The sequence below is a fragment of the Heterodontus francisci genome, chromosome 1, assembly GCF_036365525.1.
Source record: "Heterodontus francisci isolate sHetFra1 chromosome 1, sHetFra1.hap1, whole genome shotgun sequence".
NCBI lineage: Eukaryota > Metazoa > Chordata > Chondrichthyes > Heterodontiformes > Heterodontidae > Heterodontus > Heterodontus francisci.
In genome coordinates, this window is record NC_090371.1 from 45,526,493 (window position 1) to 45,547,448 (window position 20,956).

Sequence of the window (20,956 nt, forward strand, 5' to 3'; positions counted from 1 at the left end):
TTGCTGTGACAGGTTACATTGAAAATGCAAGTGAAGAGCCAAAAGCAAATTCATTGTAAAATGAGCAGAACCAAAACATTCAAAAAACAATGTTTTGTTTAAACAGCATCTGCTATTGCATCGGGCACAAATCATATAAAATTGTAAAGGTTCCTTGAAGTGAAGCATTTTATTGACTTTTATGTCCACTTGCATGTAAACAATATTCTAACATTATGTAGAAAGAGATTTTTTGGCATTTCATCTCGATATTGGCTCAGTCAGCAATCTTGCCCTTTTTTCTGTAATTAACCTTATTTATTTTCTCAAGGAGACCAATTTATGAATTTTTATTCTTACAGTCTATCTCAGCTTCTTACTATGAAATCACCTGTATATAGGTGAAATTGTCATTTTAGATTACCATGAAAATGGTATCAGCTTATGTTTCACCACTATATTATAGAATGTGTACACCATTATTAGGTTATGTTATTGCACAATTTTTTAAAACAGGATTTCACTTTGAAATATCACCCCTTTGAGCAAACAGAATGGTGATCATTTTGGGCACCATGTTTCATTTGAAGGGAATCTGATTCCTATGAAGTGATAGCTGTAAATATTGATTAAAAGCACTGTGCACTTGACTTTTACAAAGCTGTTGTACCTCAATGCTGGCTAATCTTTGACAATGTGCTTAATGACAAAGCATCTGTGAGCTGCACAACAAACAAAACCCTAAAGTGAATAGGCTTTGTTCCCCAACCCTGCCAACCCTGGATAAGAGCATTTTAATGCCTCATACGCTGTCTCAGAATACCATGGTCCTTTCCCTTATAGTGATCTGCACTAAAGCAGTACGTTTCTTAAGCTCAGCGACGTGTTATTTGGTAACACTGAAGATGCAGGACCACAGCTACAGAAATAACCAGATGTGCCTATGCTTTCTGAATCTGAAGACTGGAAATATTTGCCAAACATGTTGTAAAGGGTAGGTGCTGAAGTATTTTTATTTGCATGTATGTACTACTGATGGATGTTGCATGTCATTAAGTGTCTGTTCTATGTATTAATTGCCCTTGTATAAATATTGACTGCAAAAAAAAAAGTGGAACTCAGTTGGTCAGTGTTTGCTTAGTTTTGCATCAGTACTGGATGTGATTATTTGTTGGACTACATAATCTTACAGTTTGCAACACAACAACAGATATATTGCTTTATTTTTCTAAAGTGTAAAACTTAAATAGCTCAAACAAACAGTTTGGTCCTAATAAGTGCATAACTAGAAATTCTGTGCATGACTGGTACTTGGATTGCAGTAAGAATGAAAGGGGAATGCTACATGGAAATTATGCTTGGATTGGGTGGTTTTTTTTCCAGCTTGATCATGACCAAATTTTTTTCTTCCTATTTATGCAAGGTTGATGTATTTTGTGATGCACTGTGCATTACCACACTTTTGGCCAATTTTATTTATAGTCAAATATTTTCTGTTGATTAAAGGATCTCCACATTGAAAATGCCTAATGCCCATAGTGAAATAAATTGGATCCTTTTTGATTCTTGTTGCAAAGTGCATGTGTGCCAGCATTAGATGAGGATAGTTTGAGAAGCTGCTGTGCTACCCACCTATGATTGAATAGTCTGATAATACCAATTGCCAAGACTCTGAAGTGAGAGGAGAATGGCCACTGGCGCGAGGTACCAAAGTGCTGCTCATATCCTTGAAATTGGATCTTCTCAGGAGTCACTGGTTTAGTTGGATGAAATGAGAGGGAATGAAAATCTGATTCTAAGCATGCATTCACTACTGTATGCATTGTTGTTTGGTACATTGCACAAAATATTTATTTTCATTCAGCCCATAGTAATTATGTTGAATAAAATTGCATGTTTGTGTTTGTAGTTGTTGGGAGAACCATCTGTGAATACCAAACATCTGTTGCAATGCTGTACTGTTCTCTTTGCTGATGGTGTTTTTTAATTTAATTAATTTGATTCAGTTCTGTTGGTACTATGCTGATCAATAAAGTCCTGCTCTATGTAAACCCATCTTCACTCCAAACAGTCCTTATAACAAAAAATCTTCTGACCTACATTGTGGGCACAAAGAAGGCAAATTAGAGTATAATGAACAAAGCGATATCGATGTCATTTGATATAAGCCCCTCAGTTATTAGATCTAAACTCTATATCCATGAAAACCTGGTGGCAGCTACCCCTTTGGCATTATTCAGAAGAATCAGTAAAAATGTACAGACTGTACAGTCAGATAAATGTGGACAGTACTGTATGTGTCGTAAGATTATATGAATCACAGAATTGTTACAGCACTGAAGGAGGCCATTTGGCCGTGTCTGCGCTGGCTCTCCGAAAGAGCAATTTACCTGGTGCCACTCGCCCACCTTCACCCCGTAGCGCTGTACATTCTTCCTTTTCAGATAACAATCCAGTTCCCTCTTGAATGCCTCCATTGAACCTGCCTCCACCACACACTCAGGCAGTGCATTCCAGGTCCTAGCCACTTGCTGTGTTAAAAAAAAAAGTTCTTCCTCATGTTGCTATTCTTTTGCCAATTACCTTAAATCTGTGCCCTCTTTTTTTTCTCGATCCCTCCACCAATGGGAACAGTTTTTCCCTGTCTTCTCTGTTCAGACCCTTCATGACTTTGAACACCTATCAAATCTCTCAACCCCTCTTTCTCTAAGGAAAACAATCCCACCTTCTCCAGTCTATCCACGTAACTGAAGTTACTCATCCCTGGAACTATTCTCATTAATTTTATCTGCACTCTCTCTAATGCCTTCACATCTGTCCTAAAGTGTAGTGCCCAGAACTGGACGCAATACTCCAGTTGAGGCTGGACCAGTGTTCTGTATGTTTAACATAACTTCCTTGCTTTTGTACTCGATGCCCCCATTAATGAAGCATAGGATGCTGCATGTTCTATTAATCCCTCAACCTGTTTTGCCACCTTCAATGATTTAAGCACATATAGACCTAGGTCCCTCTGCTCCTGCACCCCTTTTAGAATTGCACCCTTTATGTTGTGTCTCCACATTCTTCCTACCAAAATGAATCACTTCACACTTCTCTGCATTAAATTTCGTCTGCCACTTGTTTGCCCATTCCACCAACCTGTCTATGTCCTTTTGAAGTTCTACATTATCCTCCTACAGTTCACAATGTTTCCAAGTTTCATATCATCTGCAAATTTTTAAATTGTGCCCTGTACGCCAAGGTCTAGGTCATTAACGTATATCAGGAAAAGCAAGAGTCCCAGCAATGATCCCTGGGGAACTCCACTACAAACCTTCCTCCAGTCCGAAAAACATCCATTAACCACTACACTTTGTTTCCTGTCACTCAGCCAATTTCATATTCATGTTGCTACTGTCCCTTTTATTCCACGAGCTATAACTTTGCTTACAAGTCTGTTGTGCGGTACTTTATCAAATGCTTTTTGGAAGTCCATATATGCCCCTTCAACTGCATTACCCTGATCAACGTCTGTTACCTCATCAAAAAACTCCAGCAAGTAAGGTAAACTTGACTTTCCCTTCATACATCCATGCTGGCTTTCCCTAATTAACCTGCGAAAGCCCAAATGACTATTAATTTTGCCCCAAATTACCGTTTCTAGAAGCTTTCCCACCACAGAGATGTAACTGACTGACTGGCCTGTAGTTGCTGGGCTAATCTTTACACCTTTTATTGACCAAGGGTGTAACATTTGCAATTCTCCAGTCCTCTGGCAACACCCCTGAATCTAAGGAAGTTTGGGCAATTATGGCCAATGCCTCTGCAGTTTCCACACTCACTTCGCTCACTATCCTTGGATGCATCTCATCTGCTGCTGGTGCCTTATCAACTTCTAAGTACAGGCAGCCTATCCAATACCACCTCCTTATCAATTTTAAACTCCAAGTGTCTGAAGTGCCTCCTCTTTTACCATGACCTGCGCAGCAGCATCTTGCTTGGTAAAGACGGGTGCAAAGTATTTTAACACCTCAGCCATGTCACCTGCCTCCGTGCATAAATTCCCTTTTTGGTCCCTAATCAGCCCCACTCCTCCTTTTACTATTTATATGCCAACAGAAGACTTTTGGATATGATCTGGTGTAACTAGGATCTGATGGTTTCATCAGTATCCATCAGATCCATTCTTCTGATTTAGTGGTTACTACTCCCTTCTTCTCCTCTTTCCCTTTCCTGAAAAATTTAATTTCTAGAATGTTTGCTGTGAGGTTTTTTTCAATTGAGTCAGACTAACAGCATAGTTGGTCATTGGTGAAAGAACTGATGTAATGGACCATCGTCATGTTTCTCTCTTGTTCTGTTAGCTCCAAATATCCTCTTATAGCTATGTTGTTGTGAGTATTAAGGTTTGGTTTAAATGCTTCATTCTGTTAAAAAGGAAAATATCTTTATTCATCTGAATTTGAGATCAAGTATGGAGGCAAAAATGCACAGAAAACTTGGTTGGAAACTCAATTGTATCAGCTCTATGCAAAAACCAGTGTACTTAAATTTGGGGTTTTCCTATACCAATTTATTAATGCAATGAAGATTACTCTAATTTGCTAATCCTATCACCAATTTATATATGTCTAAATTAATGTCTCCTACTTCATAACAATTATCAATGGCTATGTTAAGCTTTGTCAACTGCACTTGACCACCAGGTAATGTTGAGTGGTGCAATCTGTTTTAGTATGTTTGTGGGCATGCCCGCAAGCTTTCAATTTTTTTTTTTATTAGTACATAAGATGAAAGAATACATGCACGAATACATTGAACAATAATTCAGCAAAAAAGATAGATATAAAATTAGCTAACTTCTAAAGTTCTAAAGAAGGGTACTGAGAGCTTTGTTGTGCTTTAAAAACTTAGTGTTGGTGTGTTTGCTCCCCCTAGTACCCCCCATTTCTAGTCTTCCTGGGGCACACACCAGCAAATGCACAAGTGGGAGATGTGCTCTCAAGCTGTCTCCCATTGCTACTCTTTACTGATTACTGGGAAGAGTATGACAGTATTCCTTGCATGACTCCATCTGTTTCTTTGTTTCCCCCCCCCCCCCGCCTTCCCCCACTTCTGAGAAGACCACCTGAAATTGGCAACTCCATCCTGTTGAGAATGGGAGGCTGAATGCTGTCATAGTGCAATGTATTGCTGCTCCAACACAACACACTGTCTGATTCTCATAGTAAAAGATGATAATTAGTGAAGGGAAAGCCTCCCTTTCTTTAAATGCCAGACAAAATTATTTTTAATGGTAGAAGCAAAACCCCTCGTTCCTAATTTGTCTTTCAAAGTTCAGCCTTAAAATCATTTATTTACACATAATCCAAAGAATACTGGATGTGCAATTGCACTGTCCTGTTTCTAGAACTGTGAAATTGTATCACAATACATTTATCAGTGAACATGTTAAATGGAGAGTAATAAACACCCGAGAATCACTTAGAAAGCAGAAATCCCATCTCAGTTCAGTTTATCACCTCACCTGCAGGAATGAAATTTAAGCATATGATATATGAACTAATTGACAAGATGACACTGCTTTGAAAGCCCTCATGTACCTATTTATAATATTTACCATAGAGCTTGTGAGGCATTTGTCAGGGATGGGTAGACGTCTAGGCATCAGCTCATGTGCTCTTCAGCTTCATAATAACAATGTCCAGATTGTGAATTACCTTTTGTAATGCTTGCAGTTCTTAATTTGGAAATAACAGATATTGGCTAATACTGCATTCAGTTAATGCCACCCAAGTCCTTTACTATTTTCTGAAAGGTCTGGTCCAGCTTTTAGAGTCAGAGTAATTTACGTTATAGAAGGCGGCTATTCGTCCCATTGAGTTCACGTTAGTTCTCCGCAGAGCAATCAAGTCAGTCCCACAACTCCATTTAATCCCCAAAGTCCTGCAAGTTTACTTCCTTCAAGTGCCCATCCAGTTTCCGTTTGAAATCAGTGATTGTCTCCGCTTCCACCACCCTCATGGGCAGCGAGTTCCAGGTCATCACCACTCACTGCGTGAAACAGTTCTTCCTCACATTCCCCCTGCATCTTTTGCTCAAAACCTTCAATCTGTGTCCCCGAGTCCTTGTACCATCAGTTAATGGGGGCAGTTTTTCCTTGTCTAACTTATCTAAGTCTGTCATAATATTGTACACCTCTATCAAATCTCCCCTCAATCTCCTTTGCACCAGGATGAACAATCCCAGCTTTTCCAACCTAAGTTTGTAACTAGAATCCCCATCCTTGGAACCATTCTGGTATTCTCTGCACCCTCTCAAGAACTCGGGTCCTTCCTTAAGTGTGTGATCAGAACTGGATGCCAGTACTCCAGTTGTGGCCTAACCAAAGCTTTCTAAAGGTTCAGCATAACTTTCCTGCTTTTGTATTCTATGCCTCTATTTATGAAGCCCAAGATCCCATATGCTTTGCTAACCAGTCTCCTAATATGTCCTGCAACTTTAAAAGATAGTTGCACATGCACTCCCTGGTCCCGCTGTACCTGCACACTCTTTAGAACTGTGCCATTAACTCTATATTGCCTCACCCTATCCTTTCTGTCAAAATGCATCACCTGACATTCATTGTCTGTATTAAATTCCATCTGTCACTTGTCTTCCCATTCTGCTAGCCTATCAATGTCTCGTTGCAGATGGGTCGTATTATCCTCACTGTTTGCCACTCCTCCAAGTTTGGTATCATCAAATTTTGAGATTTTACTCTGCATTCTGAGATCCAAGTCATTTAAGTATAGCAATAAAAGCAGTGGTCCCAGCACTGACCGTTGGGGAACAGTGGTTTTAGTGGTCAATAAAAGTCCCTCTCCCTACTACATTTTATGTGCTTATTTATTTAACGGATTTCCAAAGCAAGGATTGTCTTCCTCATGCTCAATTATCTTCACTCCTAAAAGAGTCGTATCATTGATTTGCAGAGTCCCTTAAGTTGCCTCTCTTTCCTGCACATACATTTTTGGATGTATCATACTTCTGTTGCTGCTATGCCTCATTTCCAAATATCTGCAGGGGTCAAAATATTTCTAAACTCTTTCCAGAGCTGTCATGCCAAGAAAATAATATTTTTGTCATTTTTTTAATCATGTGTCTGAGATGATTAATACATTTTCTACTTTTATTCAAACTTATTTCTCCCTCAAGATAGTTATTTTTAAATCTTTCTCTTTGGGAGAAGGGTGAGACTTTTTACTTTTCTCTAAGATCTGTAAATCTCCACATCTCACGTCTGGGGCACAAATTAGAGAACCACAGGCTTAGTAAAGCTGATTGTTGATGAAAACCAATTGGCAGCCTCAGTCTGGGGTTGGTAACTGTTATTTGGCCCATGATTGTGATGCAAGTTTGTATCATGTTTAAATTAATGCATGATGCTAGCACATTTCACACTAGCATGCCTTAAGGACCGATGAATGTTGTAAAGGATAGTCATTAAGAATTCACCATTAGCTATTCCTTATGTGATTGCTGCATTGTGTATTTGAAGGATTTAGGTACATTACTAGCATGTTCTAAAAATGGAAATGTAGTGTTAAAACTTCTGACTCTTAGTGTTCATTTATGAGAAATATAGTGAAAAAAATTGGTTTGCATGCTGTATTGAGGGGAAGATTGAAGATGTTCCAGATGTGTGATAGTTTACAACAGGTGGGATTATGTAATGCTTGATAGAATCCAATTCAAGAGAAAGCCCTTTGAGAAATGAATATCAGAGGTTGAAAAGGATAAGCCTTGCTTAAAATAACAATGACAACTTGCTTCATTCATTCTATCACTTTAATTTTCAGTGAGTTATACATTACTCAGGCAGCGCAGAAAATATATGTGGACTAAATTTGGAGGAACTTGTATATGAATGTTACTGCAGCCTTGAATAAAAATGTGAATTGGCGGAAGGTGAAGGAGTTCCCTCTGCTGCAGAGATTCTGTGTCCGAAACTCATTTCCTGGAGTTTTCACACAACCCGCCAAAATAACTTGTCTCCTTATTTTCAAGAGGCCCTCTCAAAACTGAGCGCTCCAGCTGGAATCCACTAAACCATCTGTTTAAAAAAAAAACTTGCACCTAAATATGGTCTTTATCACCTCAGTAAAGTTTATTCAAAGTAGATCGTGCTGTCTAGGTGTTTTATTTCATTGAACAACAGGTCTTAGCGATATCTAACAAATTGGAAACTTTCCCCAGTTGTACTCGATAAGTGACATCCTCTTTAGAGTGTCTGTGACAGCTAGTTACTTCCAAGCCCAGCTTGTCTGACCCTCACTATCTGTATAGCCTAAGTAAGTGTTCTTCCCACATTTTATTGGATTGTCTGTTGTTTGGCTTACTTTAGATTATTTTTCCTTGGAATGTTGGCCAAAGTGCACTGACTTCAGATGGGTGCTGGTTTTTATACTAGTTCTTTACTCCCTTCCCATTCAATTCAGAATTTTGTTTTAAAATATTCAGATTATGCTATGCTACAGATGTGTAAGATTGGATTTATGCCCTTGCCATACAGTAACCTTTCCAATCTCACCTGTGCTTTTGTGGTTGGAGAGGTGCTGAGTAGAAGATAGAGAGAGATTGTAAACCTGATCAGCTTGGTCACCTGGTAGAATGATAGGTCTAGACATTTCTTTAGGTCATCTCTTCACTGGAGAAGCTGAGGGCTTGAGAGTGTCCAAATGGAAAAAGGGACAGATAAAGGACTAACTTCAAATTACAACTGCCCTGTATGGTATGTGCTCACAAATACAGATTTCTAGGCTCAGAAACTACAGACTTCTGTTTTCACTGAACTTTTGTACAATTTTCTCCAGCCAACACCGATAAGATTTTATTTTCTAAAATGTTTTTGTGGGGTGTTAAGTTAAGCTGTACCAAGAATAGCCAAGCATTCATCACTGGGCAAAGTGCATACCTGAAAATAACATGTAAATTCATGCACCTTCTGTGTTCCACTGTCTACTGGCCATCAGGTTGCCCTTTTGGCTCAACAAAGATGATGTAGTCTGGGATGTGTACTCCAAAATAAACGATGATTTGTGATATTGCATGTTGTCTCATGAGAGATGTGCTTGGTGCAGGATAGTTTTTTCTCTCCCTGCAAATGGTATTGTGAGGTGTATTTTGACTAGGAACTCGTTAAGCTTGTCTGATAGAGTATGAGTTAAAGACAAGAATTCAACCTGGGTTCCTCAAATGGGAGTACCAGTTGACACTGCCCTCAATGGTACTTCCTATCTTTGCAGCAAATATACGGACAAGGTGTTTGGCAACACATACAGTATGATGGGGCTGCCAAGCCGTAACACTTAAATATGCCTTGACACTTCTGCCTTACATCTTTGTACATAACTGCATATTGGGTGAATCTCTCATAGCAACTAGGAAAGAATAACTGATGCTAGGTTTTGTTTCGAAATTGAGGGAAGATAATGAGGAATAGGTGTGTGTGCGTTATACAGTGGCGCAGTGGTTAGCACCGCAGCCTCACAGCTCCAGGGACCTGGGTTCAATTCTGGGTACTGCCTGTGCGGAGTTTGCAAGTTCTCCCTGTGACCGCGTGGGTTTTTGCCGGGTGCTCCGGTTTCCTCCCACCGCCAAAGACTTGCAGGTGATAGGTAAATTGGCCATTGTAAATTGCCCCTAGTGTAGGTAGGTGGTAGGGAATATGGGATTACTGTAGGGTTAGTATAAATGGGTGGTTCTTGGTTGGCACAGACTCAGTGGGCCGAAGGGTCTGTTTCAGTGCTGTTTCTCTAAATATAAAAAAATATATAAAAATTGATCGAAGTTCCAAAATGGAGCCTGTGCTGACTTAACTGGGATGGGTGATGGGAAGAGTGTGCGAGTGAGAAGAAAAATTTGCAAAATAGAATTGTAAAAGATTCTGCTTTTTCAGTTCACAAACAACAATTATCAGGAAAACAAATGATGAGGGCTGCTTATGTAGCTAGTTCTCAGAAATAGTGTGTCTGTTATCCTGCCCATAGTAGATACATTTTATCCTGCCCTTTCATACTGCCATTCTTGTCAGTGGTTGTATGTGTATATATCTGTATCAAAATTACAGTACCTGGTCAGACTGTGCATATAGTGCTGTCCACATTTAATGCTTTATTTTCTGATTATCAGCAATGTCTTTGGAAATTACTGATGAATTTGCAAAGGGCATTGAGCCTGAAAAAGTTGGTGTTTCTTTTCGCTCTTTCCCCCATTAATGCATTTTAATTTTAAAAAAAAACTACTGTGCAGCTATTCCACTGTTCTAGAAACTGCTTTTTCGCTTGTCTGCATGCTGGAGACTACTGCATTTAATAAAGCAATAGAGAAAGGAGACCAATAAATGGAGGAATAGTAGAGACTCGCCACCATAGAAAGCTTTGTAAAACATTTGAATTATTTTAGTTAAAAACTTGAAGTTATTACAATTTTCCCTCCTTTTATACCTCCCCCATCCCCCTTCCCTTCTGTACATGTAAATGAATCATCCATTGTGTTGTGTGTTCTCAGATGGTCCTCCAGTGATAGCACACTATGATATTTCTGACACTAACTCCGACCCAGATGTACTGAACGTCGACAATCTTCTTGCAGCTGCTGCTGTTCAGGAGCAATTCTCTTTCGCACATCATGAGTTTAAGGTGAACACTGTTAGAAATCGAGGACTGCTGGAACAATGCATGGCAGGTCAGTCTAACAAGAAAAGCACTTGTCTTTTTTTCCTTTGTCTCTGTGTTACAGGAAGTAATCTTGGTGCGCTATCTTAAAAAAAATTAAGAGCCATTGTATTACTCTGTCTCCTGAGCTGACTTCCTTGTCAGCAGTTAAAAAGAAGGGCAAAAAAGGACTTCAGGCTGTTCAGGTCCACCCCATCCAGTCATTACTGCAACTTTGTACGTTCATCCCCTAACTTTCCTGGAAGAGGCAAACCAACCTGTAGCTAATTTTGGAAAACCTAGGAAATTCTTAAATAAAAAGTTGATAGGGTTGTTAAGAAGGCGTATGGGGTGTTGGCTTTCATTAACAGGGGGATTGAGTTTAAGAGCCGCGAGGTTATGCTGCATCTCTATAAGGCCCTGGTTCGACCACACTTGGAATATTGTGTTCAGTTCTGGTTGCCTCATTATAGGAAGGATGTGGAGGCTTTAGAGAGGGTGCAGAGGAGATTTACCAGGATGCTGCCTGGACTGGAGGGCATGTCCTACAAAGAAAGATTGAGGGAGCTAGGGCTTTTCTCATTGGAGCGAAGAAGGATGAGAGGTGACTTGATAGAGGGGTACAAGATGATGAGAGGCATAGATAGAGTGGATAGTCAGAGAATTTTTCCCAGGGTGGAAAGGGCTATCACTAGGGAGCATAATTTTAAGGTGATTGGAGGAAGGTTTCGGGGAGATGTCAGAGGTAGGTTCTTTACACAGAGAGTGGTGGGTGCGTGGAATGCGCTGCCAGCGGTGGTAGTAGAAGCAGATACATTAGGGGCATTTAAGCGACTCTTGGATAGGTACATGGATGATAGAATGAAGGGTAGGTAGTTAGTTTGATCTTAGAGTAGGTTAAAGGTTCGGCACAACATCGTGGGCTGAAGGGCCTGTACTGTGCTGTAATGTTCTATGTTCTAAAATCAGAAAATGCTGGAAATACTCAGCAGGTATGACAGCATCTGTGGAGAAAGAAACAGTGTGTTGATGTTTCAGGTCGATGACCTTTCATCAGGGTTCTGATGAACTACAGCGCCTCCAAGCTTGTGTTGCAGTTTAGCAGTTTCACCCAAAGGATGGTGCTTTCTGGAAAAAATTGTATTTTCTGCCAGCTAACCTAACGCTTTGCCTATGGATTTTATTGACATGACTTCCCTGTCTGTCTCAAAACTATCTAACTAGCTTGTATCTAAATGGTTATCACTTGAAAATTTTAGTCATATTCCTTCTGCCTATGTGTTATTCCAGAAGTAAATAACCCTAAATCTTGGAACCTAGCCATATGTATTTAGTGTCATTCTGGTCACCCTACTCTGTACCTCTACAGAGTCTTTATAACCTTCACCATAGTGAAAACCCAAAGCTAGAGCACAATGGTCCCAAGTAGGAATATACAGGACTATGCTAGGAATCCCTAATAATTTTCTCACTTTCCAAGTGTTCATATAAGAAATCCCTTCCAGCAAAGGATGGAACATGGATCCATAATTTCCAGGATCCAATGTCCTCCTTTTGTTAAATAATGGGATCAAATTAATAATCCTGCAATCCATGGGAAGCAAGCTAGACCTCAATGAGCTGTTGATTATAGGAGATAGTTGTTACTTAACTTCCTCTGACAGTGTCATTGCCTTTTCAAGTGAAAGCTGTTACAAAGGGTCTTTCTAGCTCATCAGCATATCTTTAATCTACAAGCCTAAACCTGTCTTGACAAATCCCCCAAAGAACAAATGTGTTCCTGGATTAACTTCTATCTCAACTGAAAAACACTTTGCTGTCACTAGTGCAATTGTCTTTTTTTCCAGTGACATCTGAGCATTTATATTACTGACTTTAGTTATTTTCAGCTGTTTTTATTCTTTTAAACAAAATGTTACAAGGTATTCGTAGTACTGAAATAGGCCATTTGGCCCAACAAGTCCATGCTGATGCTCCACACCTGCCTCCTCTCTCTCCTTAGTTTTAGTTTTAGAGATACAGCACTGAAACAGGCCCTTCGGCCCACCGAGTCTGTGCCGAACATCAACCACCCATTTATGCTAATCCTACACTAATCCCATATTCCTACCACATCCCCACCTGTCCCTATATTTCCCTACCACCTACCTATACTAGGGGCAATTTATAATGGCCAATTTACCTACCAACCTGCAAGTCTTTTGGCTTGTGGGAGGAAACCGGAGCACCCGGAGAAAACCCACGCAGACACAGGGAGAACTTGCAAACTCTACACAGGCAGTACCCAGAATTGAACCCAGGTCGCTGGAGCTGTGAGGCTGCGGTACTAACCACTGCGCCGCCCTCTTCATCAAACGCTTCTAACCCCATCAATATGTCCTTCTAGTCCTTAATCGTTTGTGCTTATCTAGCTTCCCTTTCAATGCATCTATGCTATTCGCTACTACTCCCGTAGTAGTGACTTCCCATGCACCTACTTTCTTGGCAGTCAGACCTTTTTTATACATAGAGAAATTAAGCTGAAAGGGTATTTCATCATGAATTTCCCTATTTATGCATTTAGGCTTTACTTTACCTTTAACACCCCTTTCCTTTATTACATTTCAGAAGTCCATTGGGTACAGTAGTAGGCACTGTATTTTCTGCTTTCACCCATGGTATAAAACTAGATTATGCAATGTGTCATTGAGCGATCTAGAGCTTGCTTCAACCTCTTGTTGGTGCAGTTTTACTAATATCAGCCAGGGAGTAAGCAGGGATGCTACAAATAACCTGGGTTAGGGAGTGAAAAATTTGTCATGATCCCTGTTGTTCACTATCCATTGATCCCAACTGCTGGAATTGTGGGTGGGTGGCCTTTGCGTGAAACCATATCCCAACACAAGGCAACAACTTGAGGGAGAGAAAAATGAAACTTACAACAGAATGTGATCAACATCATGATTCACAGAACAGAGTTGCAAAACGAGTAAAATAATTCTGTCATCGTTGACCTGGTTTTCGTTGCAGAGACTGACCCTTGCTCATCAGGGGTGGTTCCTTTGGGAAGAACGTTCGAATTCAGTGGGGGTATAAAACAGCTGGTAGCGGATTGCCTATTTTATGCCCTACGGAAGTTGCCAGTTTCATCCGTGGTTGCTGGAGATAGGTTTCTTTAAAGTGTGACATTCATTAATGTATGTGTGAAGAGAAGCTGTTATAGTTTATGAAATGGTCCGGAAATTGTTCTGTGAAAGTCATATCTTAATTTGGTAATGTAGCTTATGATGTAAAATGTGTTCCATTAGCCCAATCCATTGCTTGCGTTGTCGTACAGTTTATTAATTTTCTCATCTGCACTGTTTTTGGCTAAGAGAACAGGCTGGAAAGCTGATTGTAGGCTTCGATCACTGTCAGCTTATGTTTAAGGTGCTCAAGAGTAGGCAGTTGTGACTTTCCTTTGCTTAATAATTCACTATATGGGGAATTATAAGTGTAAACACAAACTGCCCCATTTTTAGACGCAGTGTATTGGACCCCAATGAGCTACATTGTTAATCTGCCCTCACTCACAATGTACAAACTATTGCACAGTTGGGTGTCAACCTCTTGGTCAGTTTTGAGAATTATGCGCAGTATAGTGAATTCAAATGTGATTTTTGTGTATCTCAATCTCTCTCAGTATTTTACCATATATGCATTGCATTTGGAAAGTCAACATAAGATCTACTTGTGCTAAGGACTGTATTGGTGTTCTAATGCACTGTGTTATGGAGACGTGACTGCTCATGCAGTGAATTGCTGATCACATTCATGGAGATGCCAAGCACTTACATAAGAACATAATTTTTTTTATTTGTTCATGGGATGTGGGTGTCGTTGCCTCGGACAGCATTTATTGCCCATACCTAATTGCCCTTCAGAAGGTGGTGGTCAGCCGCCTTCTTGAACTGCTGCAGTCCATGTGGGGTAGGTACACCTACAGTGTTGTTAGGAGGGGAGTTTCAGGATTTTGACCCAGCGCCATTGAAGGAACGGCGATATAGTTCCAAGTCAGGATGGTGTGTGACTTGGAGGGGAACTTGCAGATGGTGGTGTTCCCATGCATCTGCTGCCCTTGTAGTAGAGGTCGCAGCTTTGGAAGGTGCTGTCATAGGAGCCTTGGTGTGTTGCTGCAGTGCACCTTGTGTATAGTACACACTGCTGCCACTGTGCGTTGGTGGTGGAGGGTGTGAATGTTTGTGCTTGGGGTGCAAATCAAGAAGGCTGCTTTATCCTGGATGGTGTCAAGCTTCTTGATTGTTGTTGGAGCTGCACCCATCCAGGCAAGTGGAGAGTATCCAGTCACACTCCTCACTGTACCTTGTAGATGGTGGACAGGCTTTGGGAAGTTAGCAGGTAAATTACTCGCCACAGGATTCCTGGCCCCTGACCACCTCTTGTGGCTATAAGAACATAACATAAGTAATAGGAGCAGGCGTAGGCAATTTGGCCCCTTGAGCCTGCTCCATCATGCAATAAGATCATGGCTGGTCTGATCGTGGTAGGGAAGAAGGAAGAATCACTCTTGGCTGCTTTGCCTAACTACTATTAACTGGTCATGGAGTGTTAGGCAGAGTTCTGGAAAAATGAAAACTTGCATTTGCATAGCATAGCCCCTTATCATTATCTCTCAAGGCATCCTAAAGTGATTCACAAACTGAGTTTATTTCTAGTGCAGTTATTACTGTTATGTAGGTAAAATCAGTAGTCATGCAACAGGTCCCAGAAACAGCAATGATGTGTATAATCAATTAATCTCTTTTGGTGTTGATTGAGAGGGGGAATGTTGGCCCATGGCCAGAACTCCGGGAGAGCTTTTGGGCCTCTCCAAATAGTGCCACAGGATCTTTAGTGCTCACCTACGTAGGCAGGTGGGATCTTATTTTAATGGCTCATTTGAAAGCTGACAATGCAGCACACCCTGGAATTGCATTGATATGTCAAGCTAGGTTAAGGACTTGAGTCCTGGACTGGTTCTTGAACCCCTCAACCTTCTGACTCAGACAAGAGTACTTTGAGTTGACTCAAATGTTTCCTATCTCTCCTTTAGGCGAGATAGTTTATAGCATAGGGATACTACAGAAAAGAAATAAGGAAAAGCAAGAAACAGACAGGAGTTGTGTGTTACTGAAAAAGGAAGGAGAGTAGTTGGAAATGGGATGGGGGTTTGGCAAGGAAGATTTGCTGTACATCTGAAGTGCTGGTGATTATTCATTTTCATGGGGCAGTGAATTTTGTCCAAGTAAGACATGTCTGAATATTCATGCTAAGGTTATGTTTGCTTCTGGTTCCTTGCAGGCCGAGGAGAAGAGAACTTCATAGCAGCAGATGGTTCTACAGGTTTTTCTGTACCAGTGAAGGAAGAAATCCAGATTGCCTCCTCAGATAGCGAGGTCGAAATTGTAGGCATTCAAGAAGATGCAAGGTACAAACAGTTCTTCCTGAACATCAATGATGGGAAGATCTCTGGCTTCAAATGCCCTGCAGGCATGGTCTAGAAATAGTAATTTCCCATCAAATGCTATATTCATAAAATAATCGCATCATAATTCACTGTAGAAGATTAAAGCAGAAGGAACTAGGGCAGAAGTGCAAAATTGCTAGACTTGCATCCAGATCTGACCCTGTAAATCCTAGTATTACATACTCTTTACAGTGCAAAAACAGGTCTATGCCAGTAGTTATGCTCTACAAGCCATCTCCCATCTTTCTTCATCTAACCCCACCAATATATCCTTCTATTACGTTTTCCCTTATGTGTTTATCCGGCTTCTCAAATGCATCTCTTGACTGAGCTTCTCACTGTGATAGTGAGTTCCGTATTCTAACGGCTCTTTTGGTAAAGAAGTTTCTCCTGAATTCATTATTGGATTTTTTTTGTGACTATCTCACATTTATGGTCTTCAGTTCTGGTTTCCCCCACAGGTAGAAACTTTTTCTCTACTATGATAAAAACAGAAAGTGTTGGAAATATTCAGCAGGTCTGGCAGCATCTGTGCAGAGAGAAACAGAGTTAAAGTTTCAGGTCTGTGACTTTTCATCAGAACTTAACTTTGTTTCTCTCTCCATGGATGCTTCCAGACCTGCTGAGTATTTCCAGCACTTTCTGTTTTTATTTTAGATTTACAGCATCTGAAATGTTTTGCTTTTATCATCATCTCTATGTCTACCCTATCAAACCCGCTGTTAATTTTCAAGACCTCTATCAAGTCCCCACTCAGTCTTCTGCTTTCTACAGAAAAGAGACCTAGCCTGTTCAATCTTACTTGGTTGCTATAACCTCTCAATTTTAGTATTCTAGTAAATATTTTTGCACCTTCTCCAGTGTCTCTATATCCTTTTTATAATATGGAGACGAGAGCTATGCACTATACTCCAGTTGTAGTCTAACCAGTATGCTATACAAGTTTAACATAACTTCTCTGCTTTACAATTCCATTGTTCTAGAAATGAGCCCAAGTATTTTGTTTGCTTTTTTAATGGCTTTATTAACCTGCATCTTTTAGTGAATTGTGTATCTGTACCCTCAGACCCCTCTGCTCCTCTATTCCATTTAGACTCTTATTTTCCAAGGACTATGTGGTCTCCTTATTCTACCTAACAAAATGCAACACCTCATACTTAACTATATTGAAGTTCATTTACCAATTACATACCCGTTCTTCAAGTTTATTAATGTCTTCCTGTATTTTGTCACAGTCCTCCTCTGTATTAACTACACCCCCCCAATATGGTGTCGTCCGCAAATTTTGAAATTGTACTTGCGATTCCCGAATCCAAATCGTTTATGTAAATAGTGAACAACAGTGGTCCCAGCACCGATCCTTGTGGAACACCACCTCCTACCTTTTGCCAGTCTTAGTAAGTACCTTTAACCCCTACTTTCTTTTCTGTTCTGTAGCCAGCTTGCTATCCATTCTGCTATATCCCCTTGACTCCATATGTTTTGACCGTAGTCATGAGTCTACAATGCAGTACCTTATTGAAGACCTTTTGAAAATTCAAATCTATTACTTCTGCATTATTTTTGTCTACCTTTTCTGTTACTTTTCCAAAGAAATCAGTAAGGTTAGTCAAGCATGACTTTCTCTTTTGAAATCTGTGCTGACTATTATATGTTCAGTTTCGAGATATTTTTCTAATACATCGTTGAGTAAAAGATTGGTGGACTTGTTCTAACTCCCTTTTGATATCTAGGAATCACATTAGCTGTTCCAATCCTTTGGTACAATTCACTTTTCTAATGATTTTTATATCTGCTATTTCTTTCCTAACTTTTAATATGCACAGATGCAATCGATCCGGACCAGAGGTTTATTCTCCCTAGGTTTAATTTATTTATCAATTACCTGCACCCTTAACTTAAATTTCTTTATATATCTTTTTTTGATACCTCCTTCTAATGTCACACCCACTGTCCCTAACAAATGCAGAGGCAAAATAATTTATATTTCTGCAATTTTATTGCTACCACCTGTGAGTTTATCATATGCATCCCTAAGTGGCCCTATCCTTATTCTGAATAATTTTGTTTGTGGCTATAGAATACTTTAATATTTCTTTTTATTTTCTTTGATAATTTAATGTTGTAGTTTCTCTTTGCCCTAATCATTTTTTGATTTCTTCCCTAACCTTTTCATATTTCCTTTTGTCATCCTCTCTTTTGTCTTTGCTGTTTTAGTGTATGCATTTTTCTTTAATTTCAATTTTTCCCATATTTCTTCATTCATTCATGGTGTCATTACTGGCTAGTACTTGCTTTTTGTGGTATGTATTTCTCCTGGACACTCTCGATCACCTTTTTAGATGTTTCCCACTGCTGTTCTATTTCTTAGTGAAATTTTTCAGTTATTTTCCTTACTTCCATTTTCATCTCTTATGTTAATCTTTATCTTAAACCTTATGTTGGTAGAATTTATAATAGTTCAATATATATTGCCCTATGAAATGCTAACGTAAATTCTACCATCAATTGCTTAGCATATAATTTAGCAAACAAAGTGACCATTGACAATGCAGCGGCCTGTCATCAGAGCGCTCCAAGCTGTGCACATGAGCAAACGGTCTCCTGCTCTGTGAGATGCTGCGCATGCACAGCCTACATCTTGCCAGGAATAATTGGTGCATGTACGGGAAAACGCTATCGTGTAAAGCCAGCGTCATCACGCGGCTGAATGGGGCACTTTGAGGCTCAATCCCTGCCACTCGCTCCCCCCAACTCAGCTACTCACTTCCCCCCCCCCCCTCAGCTACTCTTTCCCGCCCCATTGGCCACTCCTCCCCCCTCTGCCACTCACTCCAGGCATCAACGCTTACTCCCTCTCCCCCTTCCTCCCCACCGGCTGCTTCCCCCCCCCCCCCCCCCCCTCAGCCGCTTGCTCCAGACCTTGCCACTGCTTCCCAACCCCCCACTCCCCTCGGCTGATTGTTCCCCGTCAACCCTCACAGCCCGCCTTGCTTCTTCAGGTGGCACACACAGAACAATCAAACGTGGGAGCGAGTGGCCGAGAGGAGGGAAGTGGCATGGCCTGGAGTGGGTAGGGGTGGTGGAGAAGCGGGGAATGAGAGACTGGAGAGTGGGGTGGGGAGGGGGGTGGGAAGCGAGGAGCAGGGAACAATTGGCCGAGGGGAGGGGAAGGGGGGTGGGGAGCAGTGACTATCTCTGGAGCGAGCGGCTGAGGGTGGGTGGGGGGGGGAACGGCGAGGCTGTAGTGAGTGCTTAAGGGAAGGCGGGGGGGACCCAGTGGTGAGAAGACAGGTGCAGGAGGGACTGATCGAGAGAAGCGCAATGGCAGGAGAGAGCGGGGGACTGTTGGGGGTGGGATGGAGACGATGATGGCAGCCATTGAGGAGGTTTTCGGGGTGAAGTTGTTTTTCTGTGATAAATTGAGCAGTGCCATCTTTAATCCTGGCAGCTGCCTCAACGTCACAGACAGTGATGTTTCAGTGGAAGAGGCTGCATTTGCGCATGTGCTAGTACTGCATCATCTAGTGGTTGCATTGTCAGCAAACGCAGCCTTTGGAAAAAGGGATTTGTAAACATTAATTTCAACTACGGTATCATTCCTGATGTCTTTTCCTGTCCATCAGTAGCTTGGTCCTGTTTCTCAGGTTGCACATGGGACATTGATGGATGCAATGTGTTCACTTTTGTGATACGTTATTGTTTTCTGCATCCAGCAGGGGAAGCTGATAGCCAGGATGGCCTAGATTTGCTATCCTAGTCTGTGTTGAGTTAGCTAATCTCAACCATGTGATGGGACTCTACAATTAGTTTCAGCACCTCTAGGTTAGGGAGAGGGAAAGAATGGTCAGATTTCGCACCTGATAATCACTGTCTTGACTCCCGCTAGAAATTGCACATTTATTGGCATTACATAGGACAAGATTGGACTCTGCTGTGATGCTCACATGATAAAATAATCTACAGGTGCACTGTTTAGATTTGCATACAAAGAATGACCAAGTGGAAGCGATACTAAAAGGCCACTTGTATTTATAGAATGATTCCATGAGTTACTGCCTTAGGAGAGGAAGGAAATTGGCAGTTGAGCACTTACAAGCTACATGCTTTAATGTAAACAAAAACAAGAAATGCTGGAATCACTCAGCAGGTCTGGCAGCATCTGTGGAAAGAGAAGCAGAGTTAACGTTTCGGATCAGTGACCCTTCTTCGGAACTGACAAATATTAGAAAAGTCACAGATTATAAACAAGTGAGGTGGGGGTGGGGCAAGAGATAACAAAGGAGAAGGTGCAGATTGGACCAGGCCACATAACTGACCAAAAGGTCACGGAGAAAAGGCAAACAGTATGTTAATGGTGTGTTTGCCTTTTCTCCGTGACCTTTTGGTCAGTTATGTGGCCTGGTCCAATCTGCAGCTTCTCCTTTGTTATCTCTTGCCCCACCCCCACCTCACTTGTTTATAATCTGTGACTTTTCTAATATTTGTCAGTTCCGAAGAAGGGTCACTGATCCGAAACGTTAACTTTGCTTCTCTTTCCACAGATGCTGCCAGACCTGCTGAGTGATTCCAGCATTTCTTGTTTTTGTTTCAGATTTCCAGCATCCGCAGTATTTTGCTTTTGCTTTAATGTAAAACTGCAAATTGGAGGTAAAATTTACAGGTACAGGGAGATGCGTCATTATCTCACATACCCTCTACAAGTCATTGTCAGAACAACATTGATGGCCAGGTTGACTGCTAAGGTGGCTTTTAAAAGAAAGTCTGATCCTTATCAGAGTGAATTTAAAAAGCTAAAGAACTTCAAAAAATG

General features: G+C 40.9%; 1 protein-coding gene across 6 annotated transcripts in view; it reads left to right on the plus strand.

Annotated features, from left to right (window-relative positions):
- ark2n (arkadia (rnf111) N-terminal like PKA signaling regulator 2n) overlaps positions 1-20,956 on the plus strand; it is a 120,244-nt gene that overhangs the window by 92,593 nt on the left and 6,695 nt on the right. For all 6 annotated transcript variants that reach the window (XM_068030019.1, XM_068030058.1, XM_068030039.1 and 3 more), the window contains 2 exons: positions 10,513-10,689; positions 15,978-16,104. In XM_068030019.1, the coding sequence (XP_067886120.1) occupies positions 10,513-10,689; positions 15,978-16,104 (304 nt within the window). The remainder of the gene's footprint in view (positions 1-10,512; positions 10,690-15,977; positions 16,105-20,956) is intronic.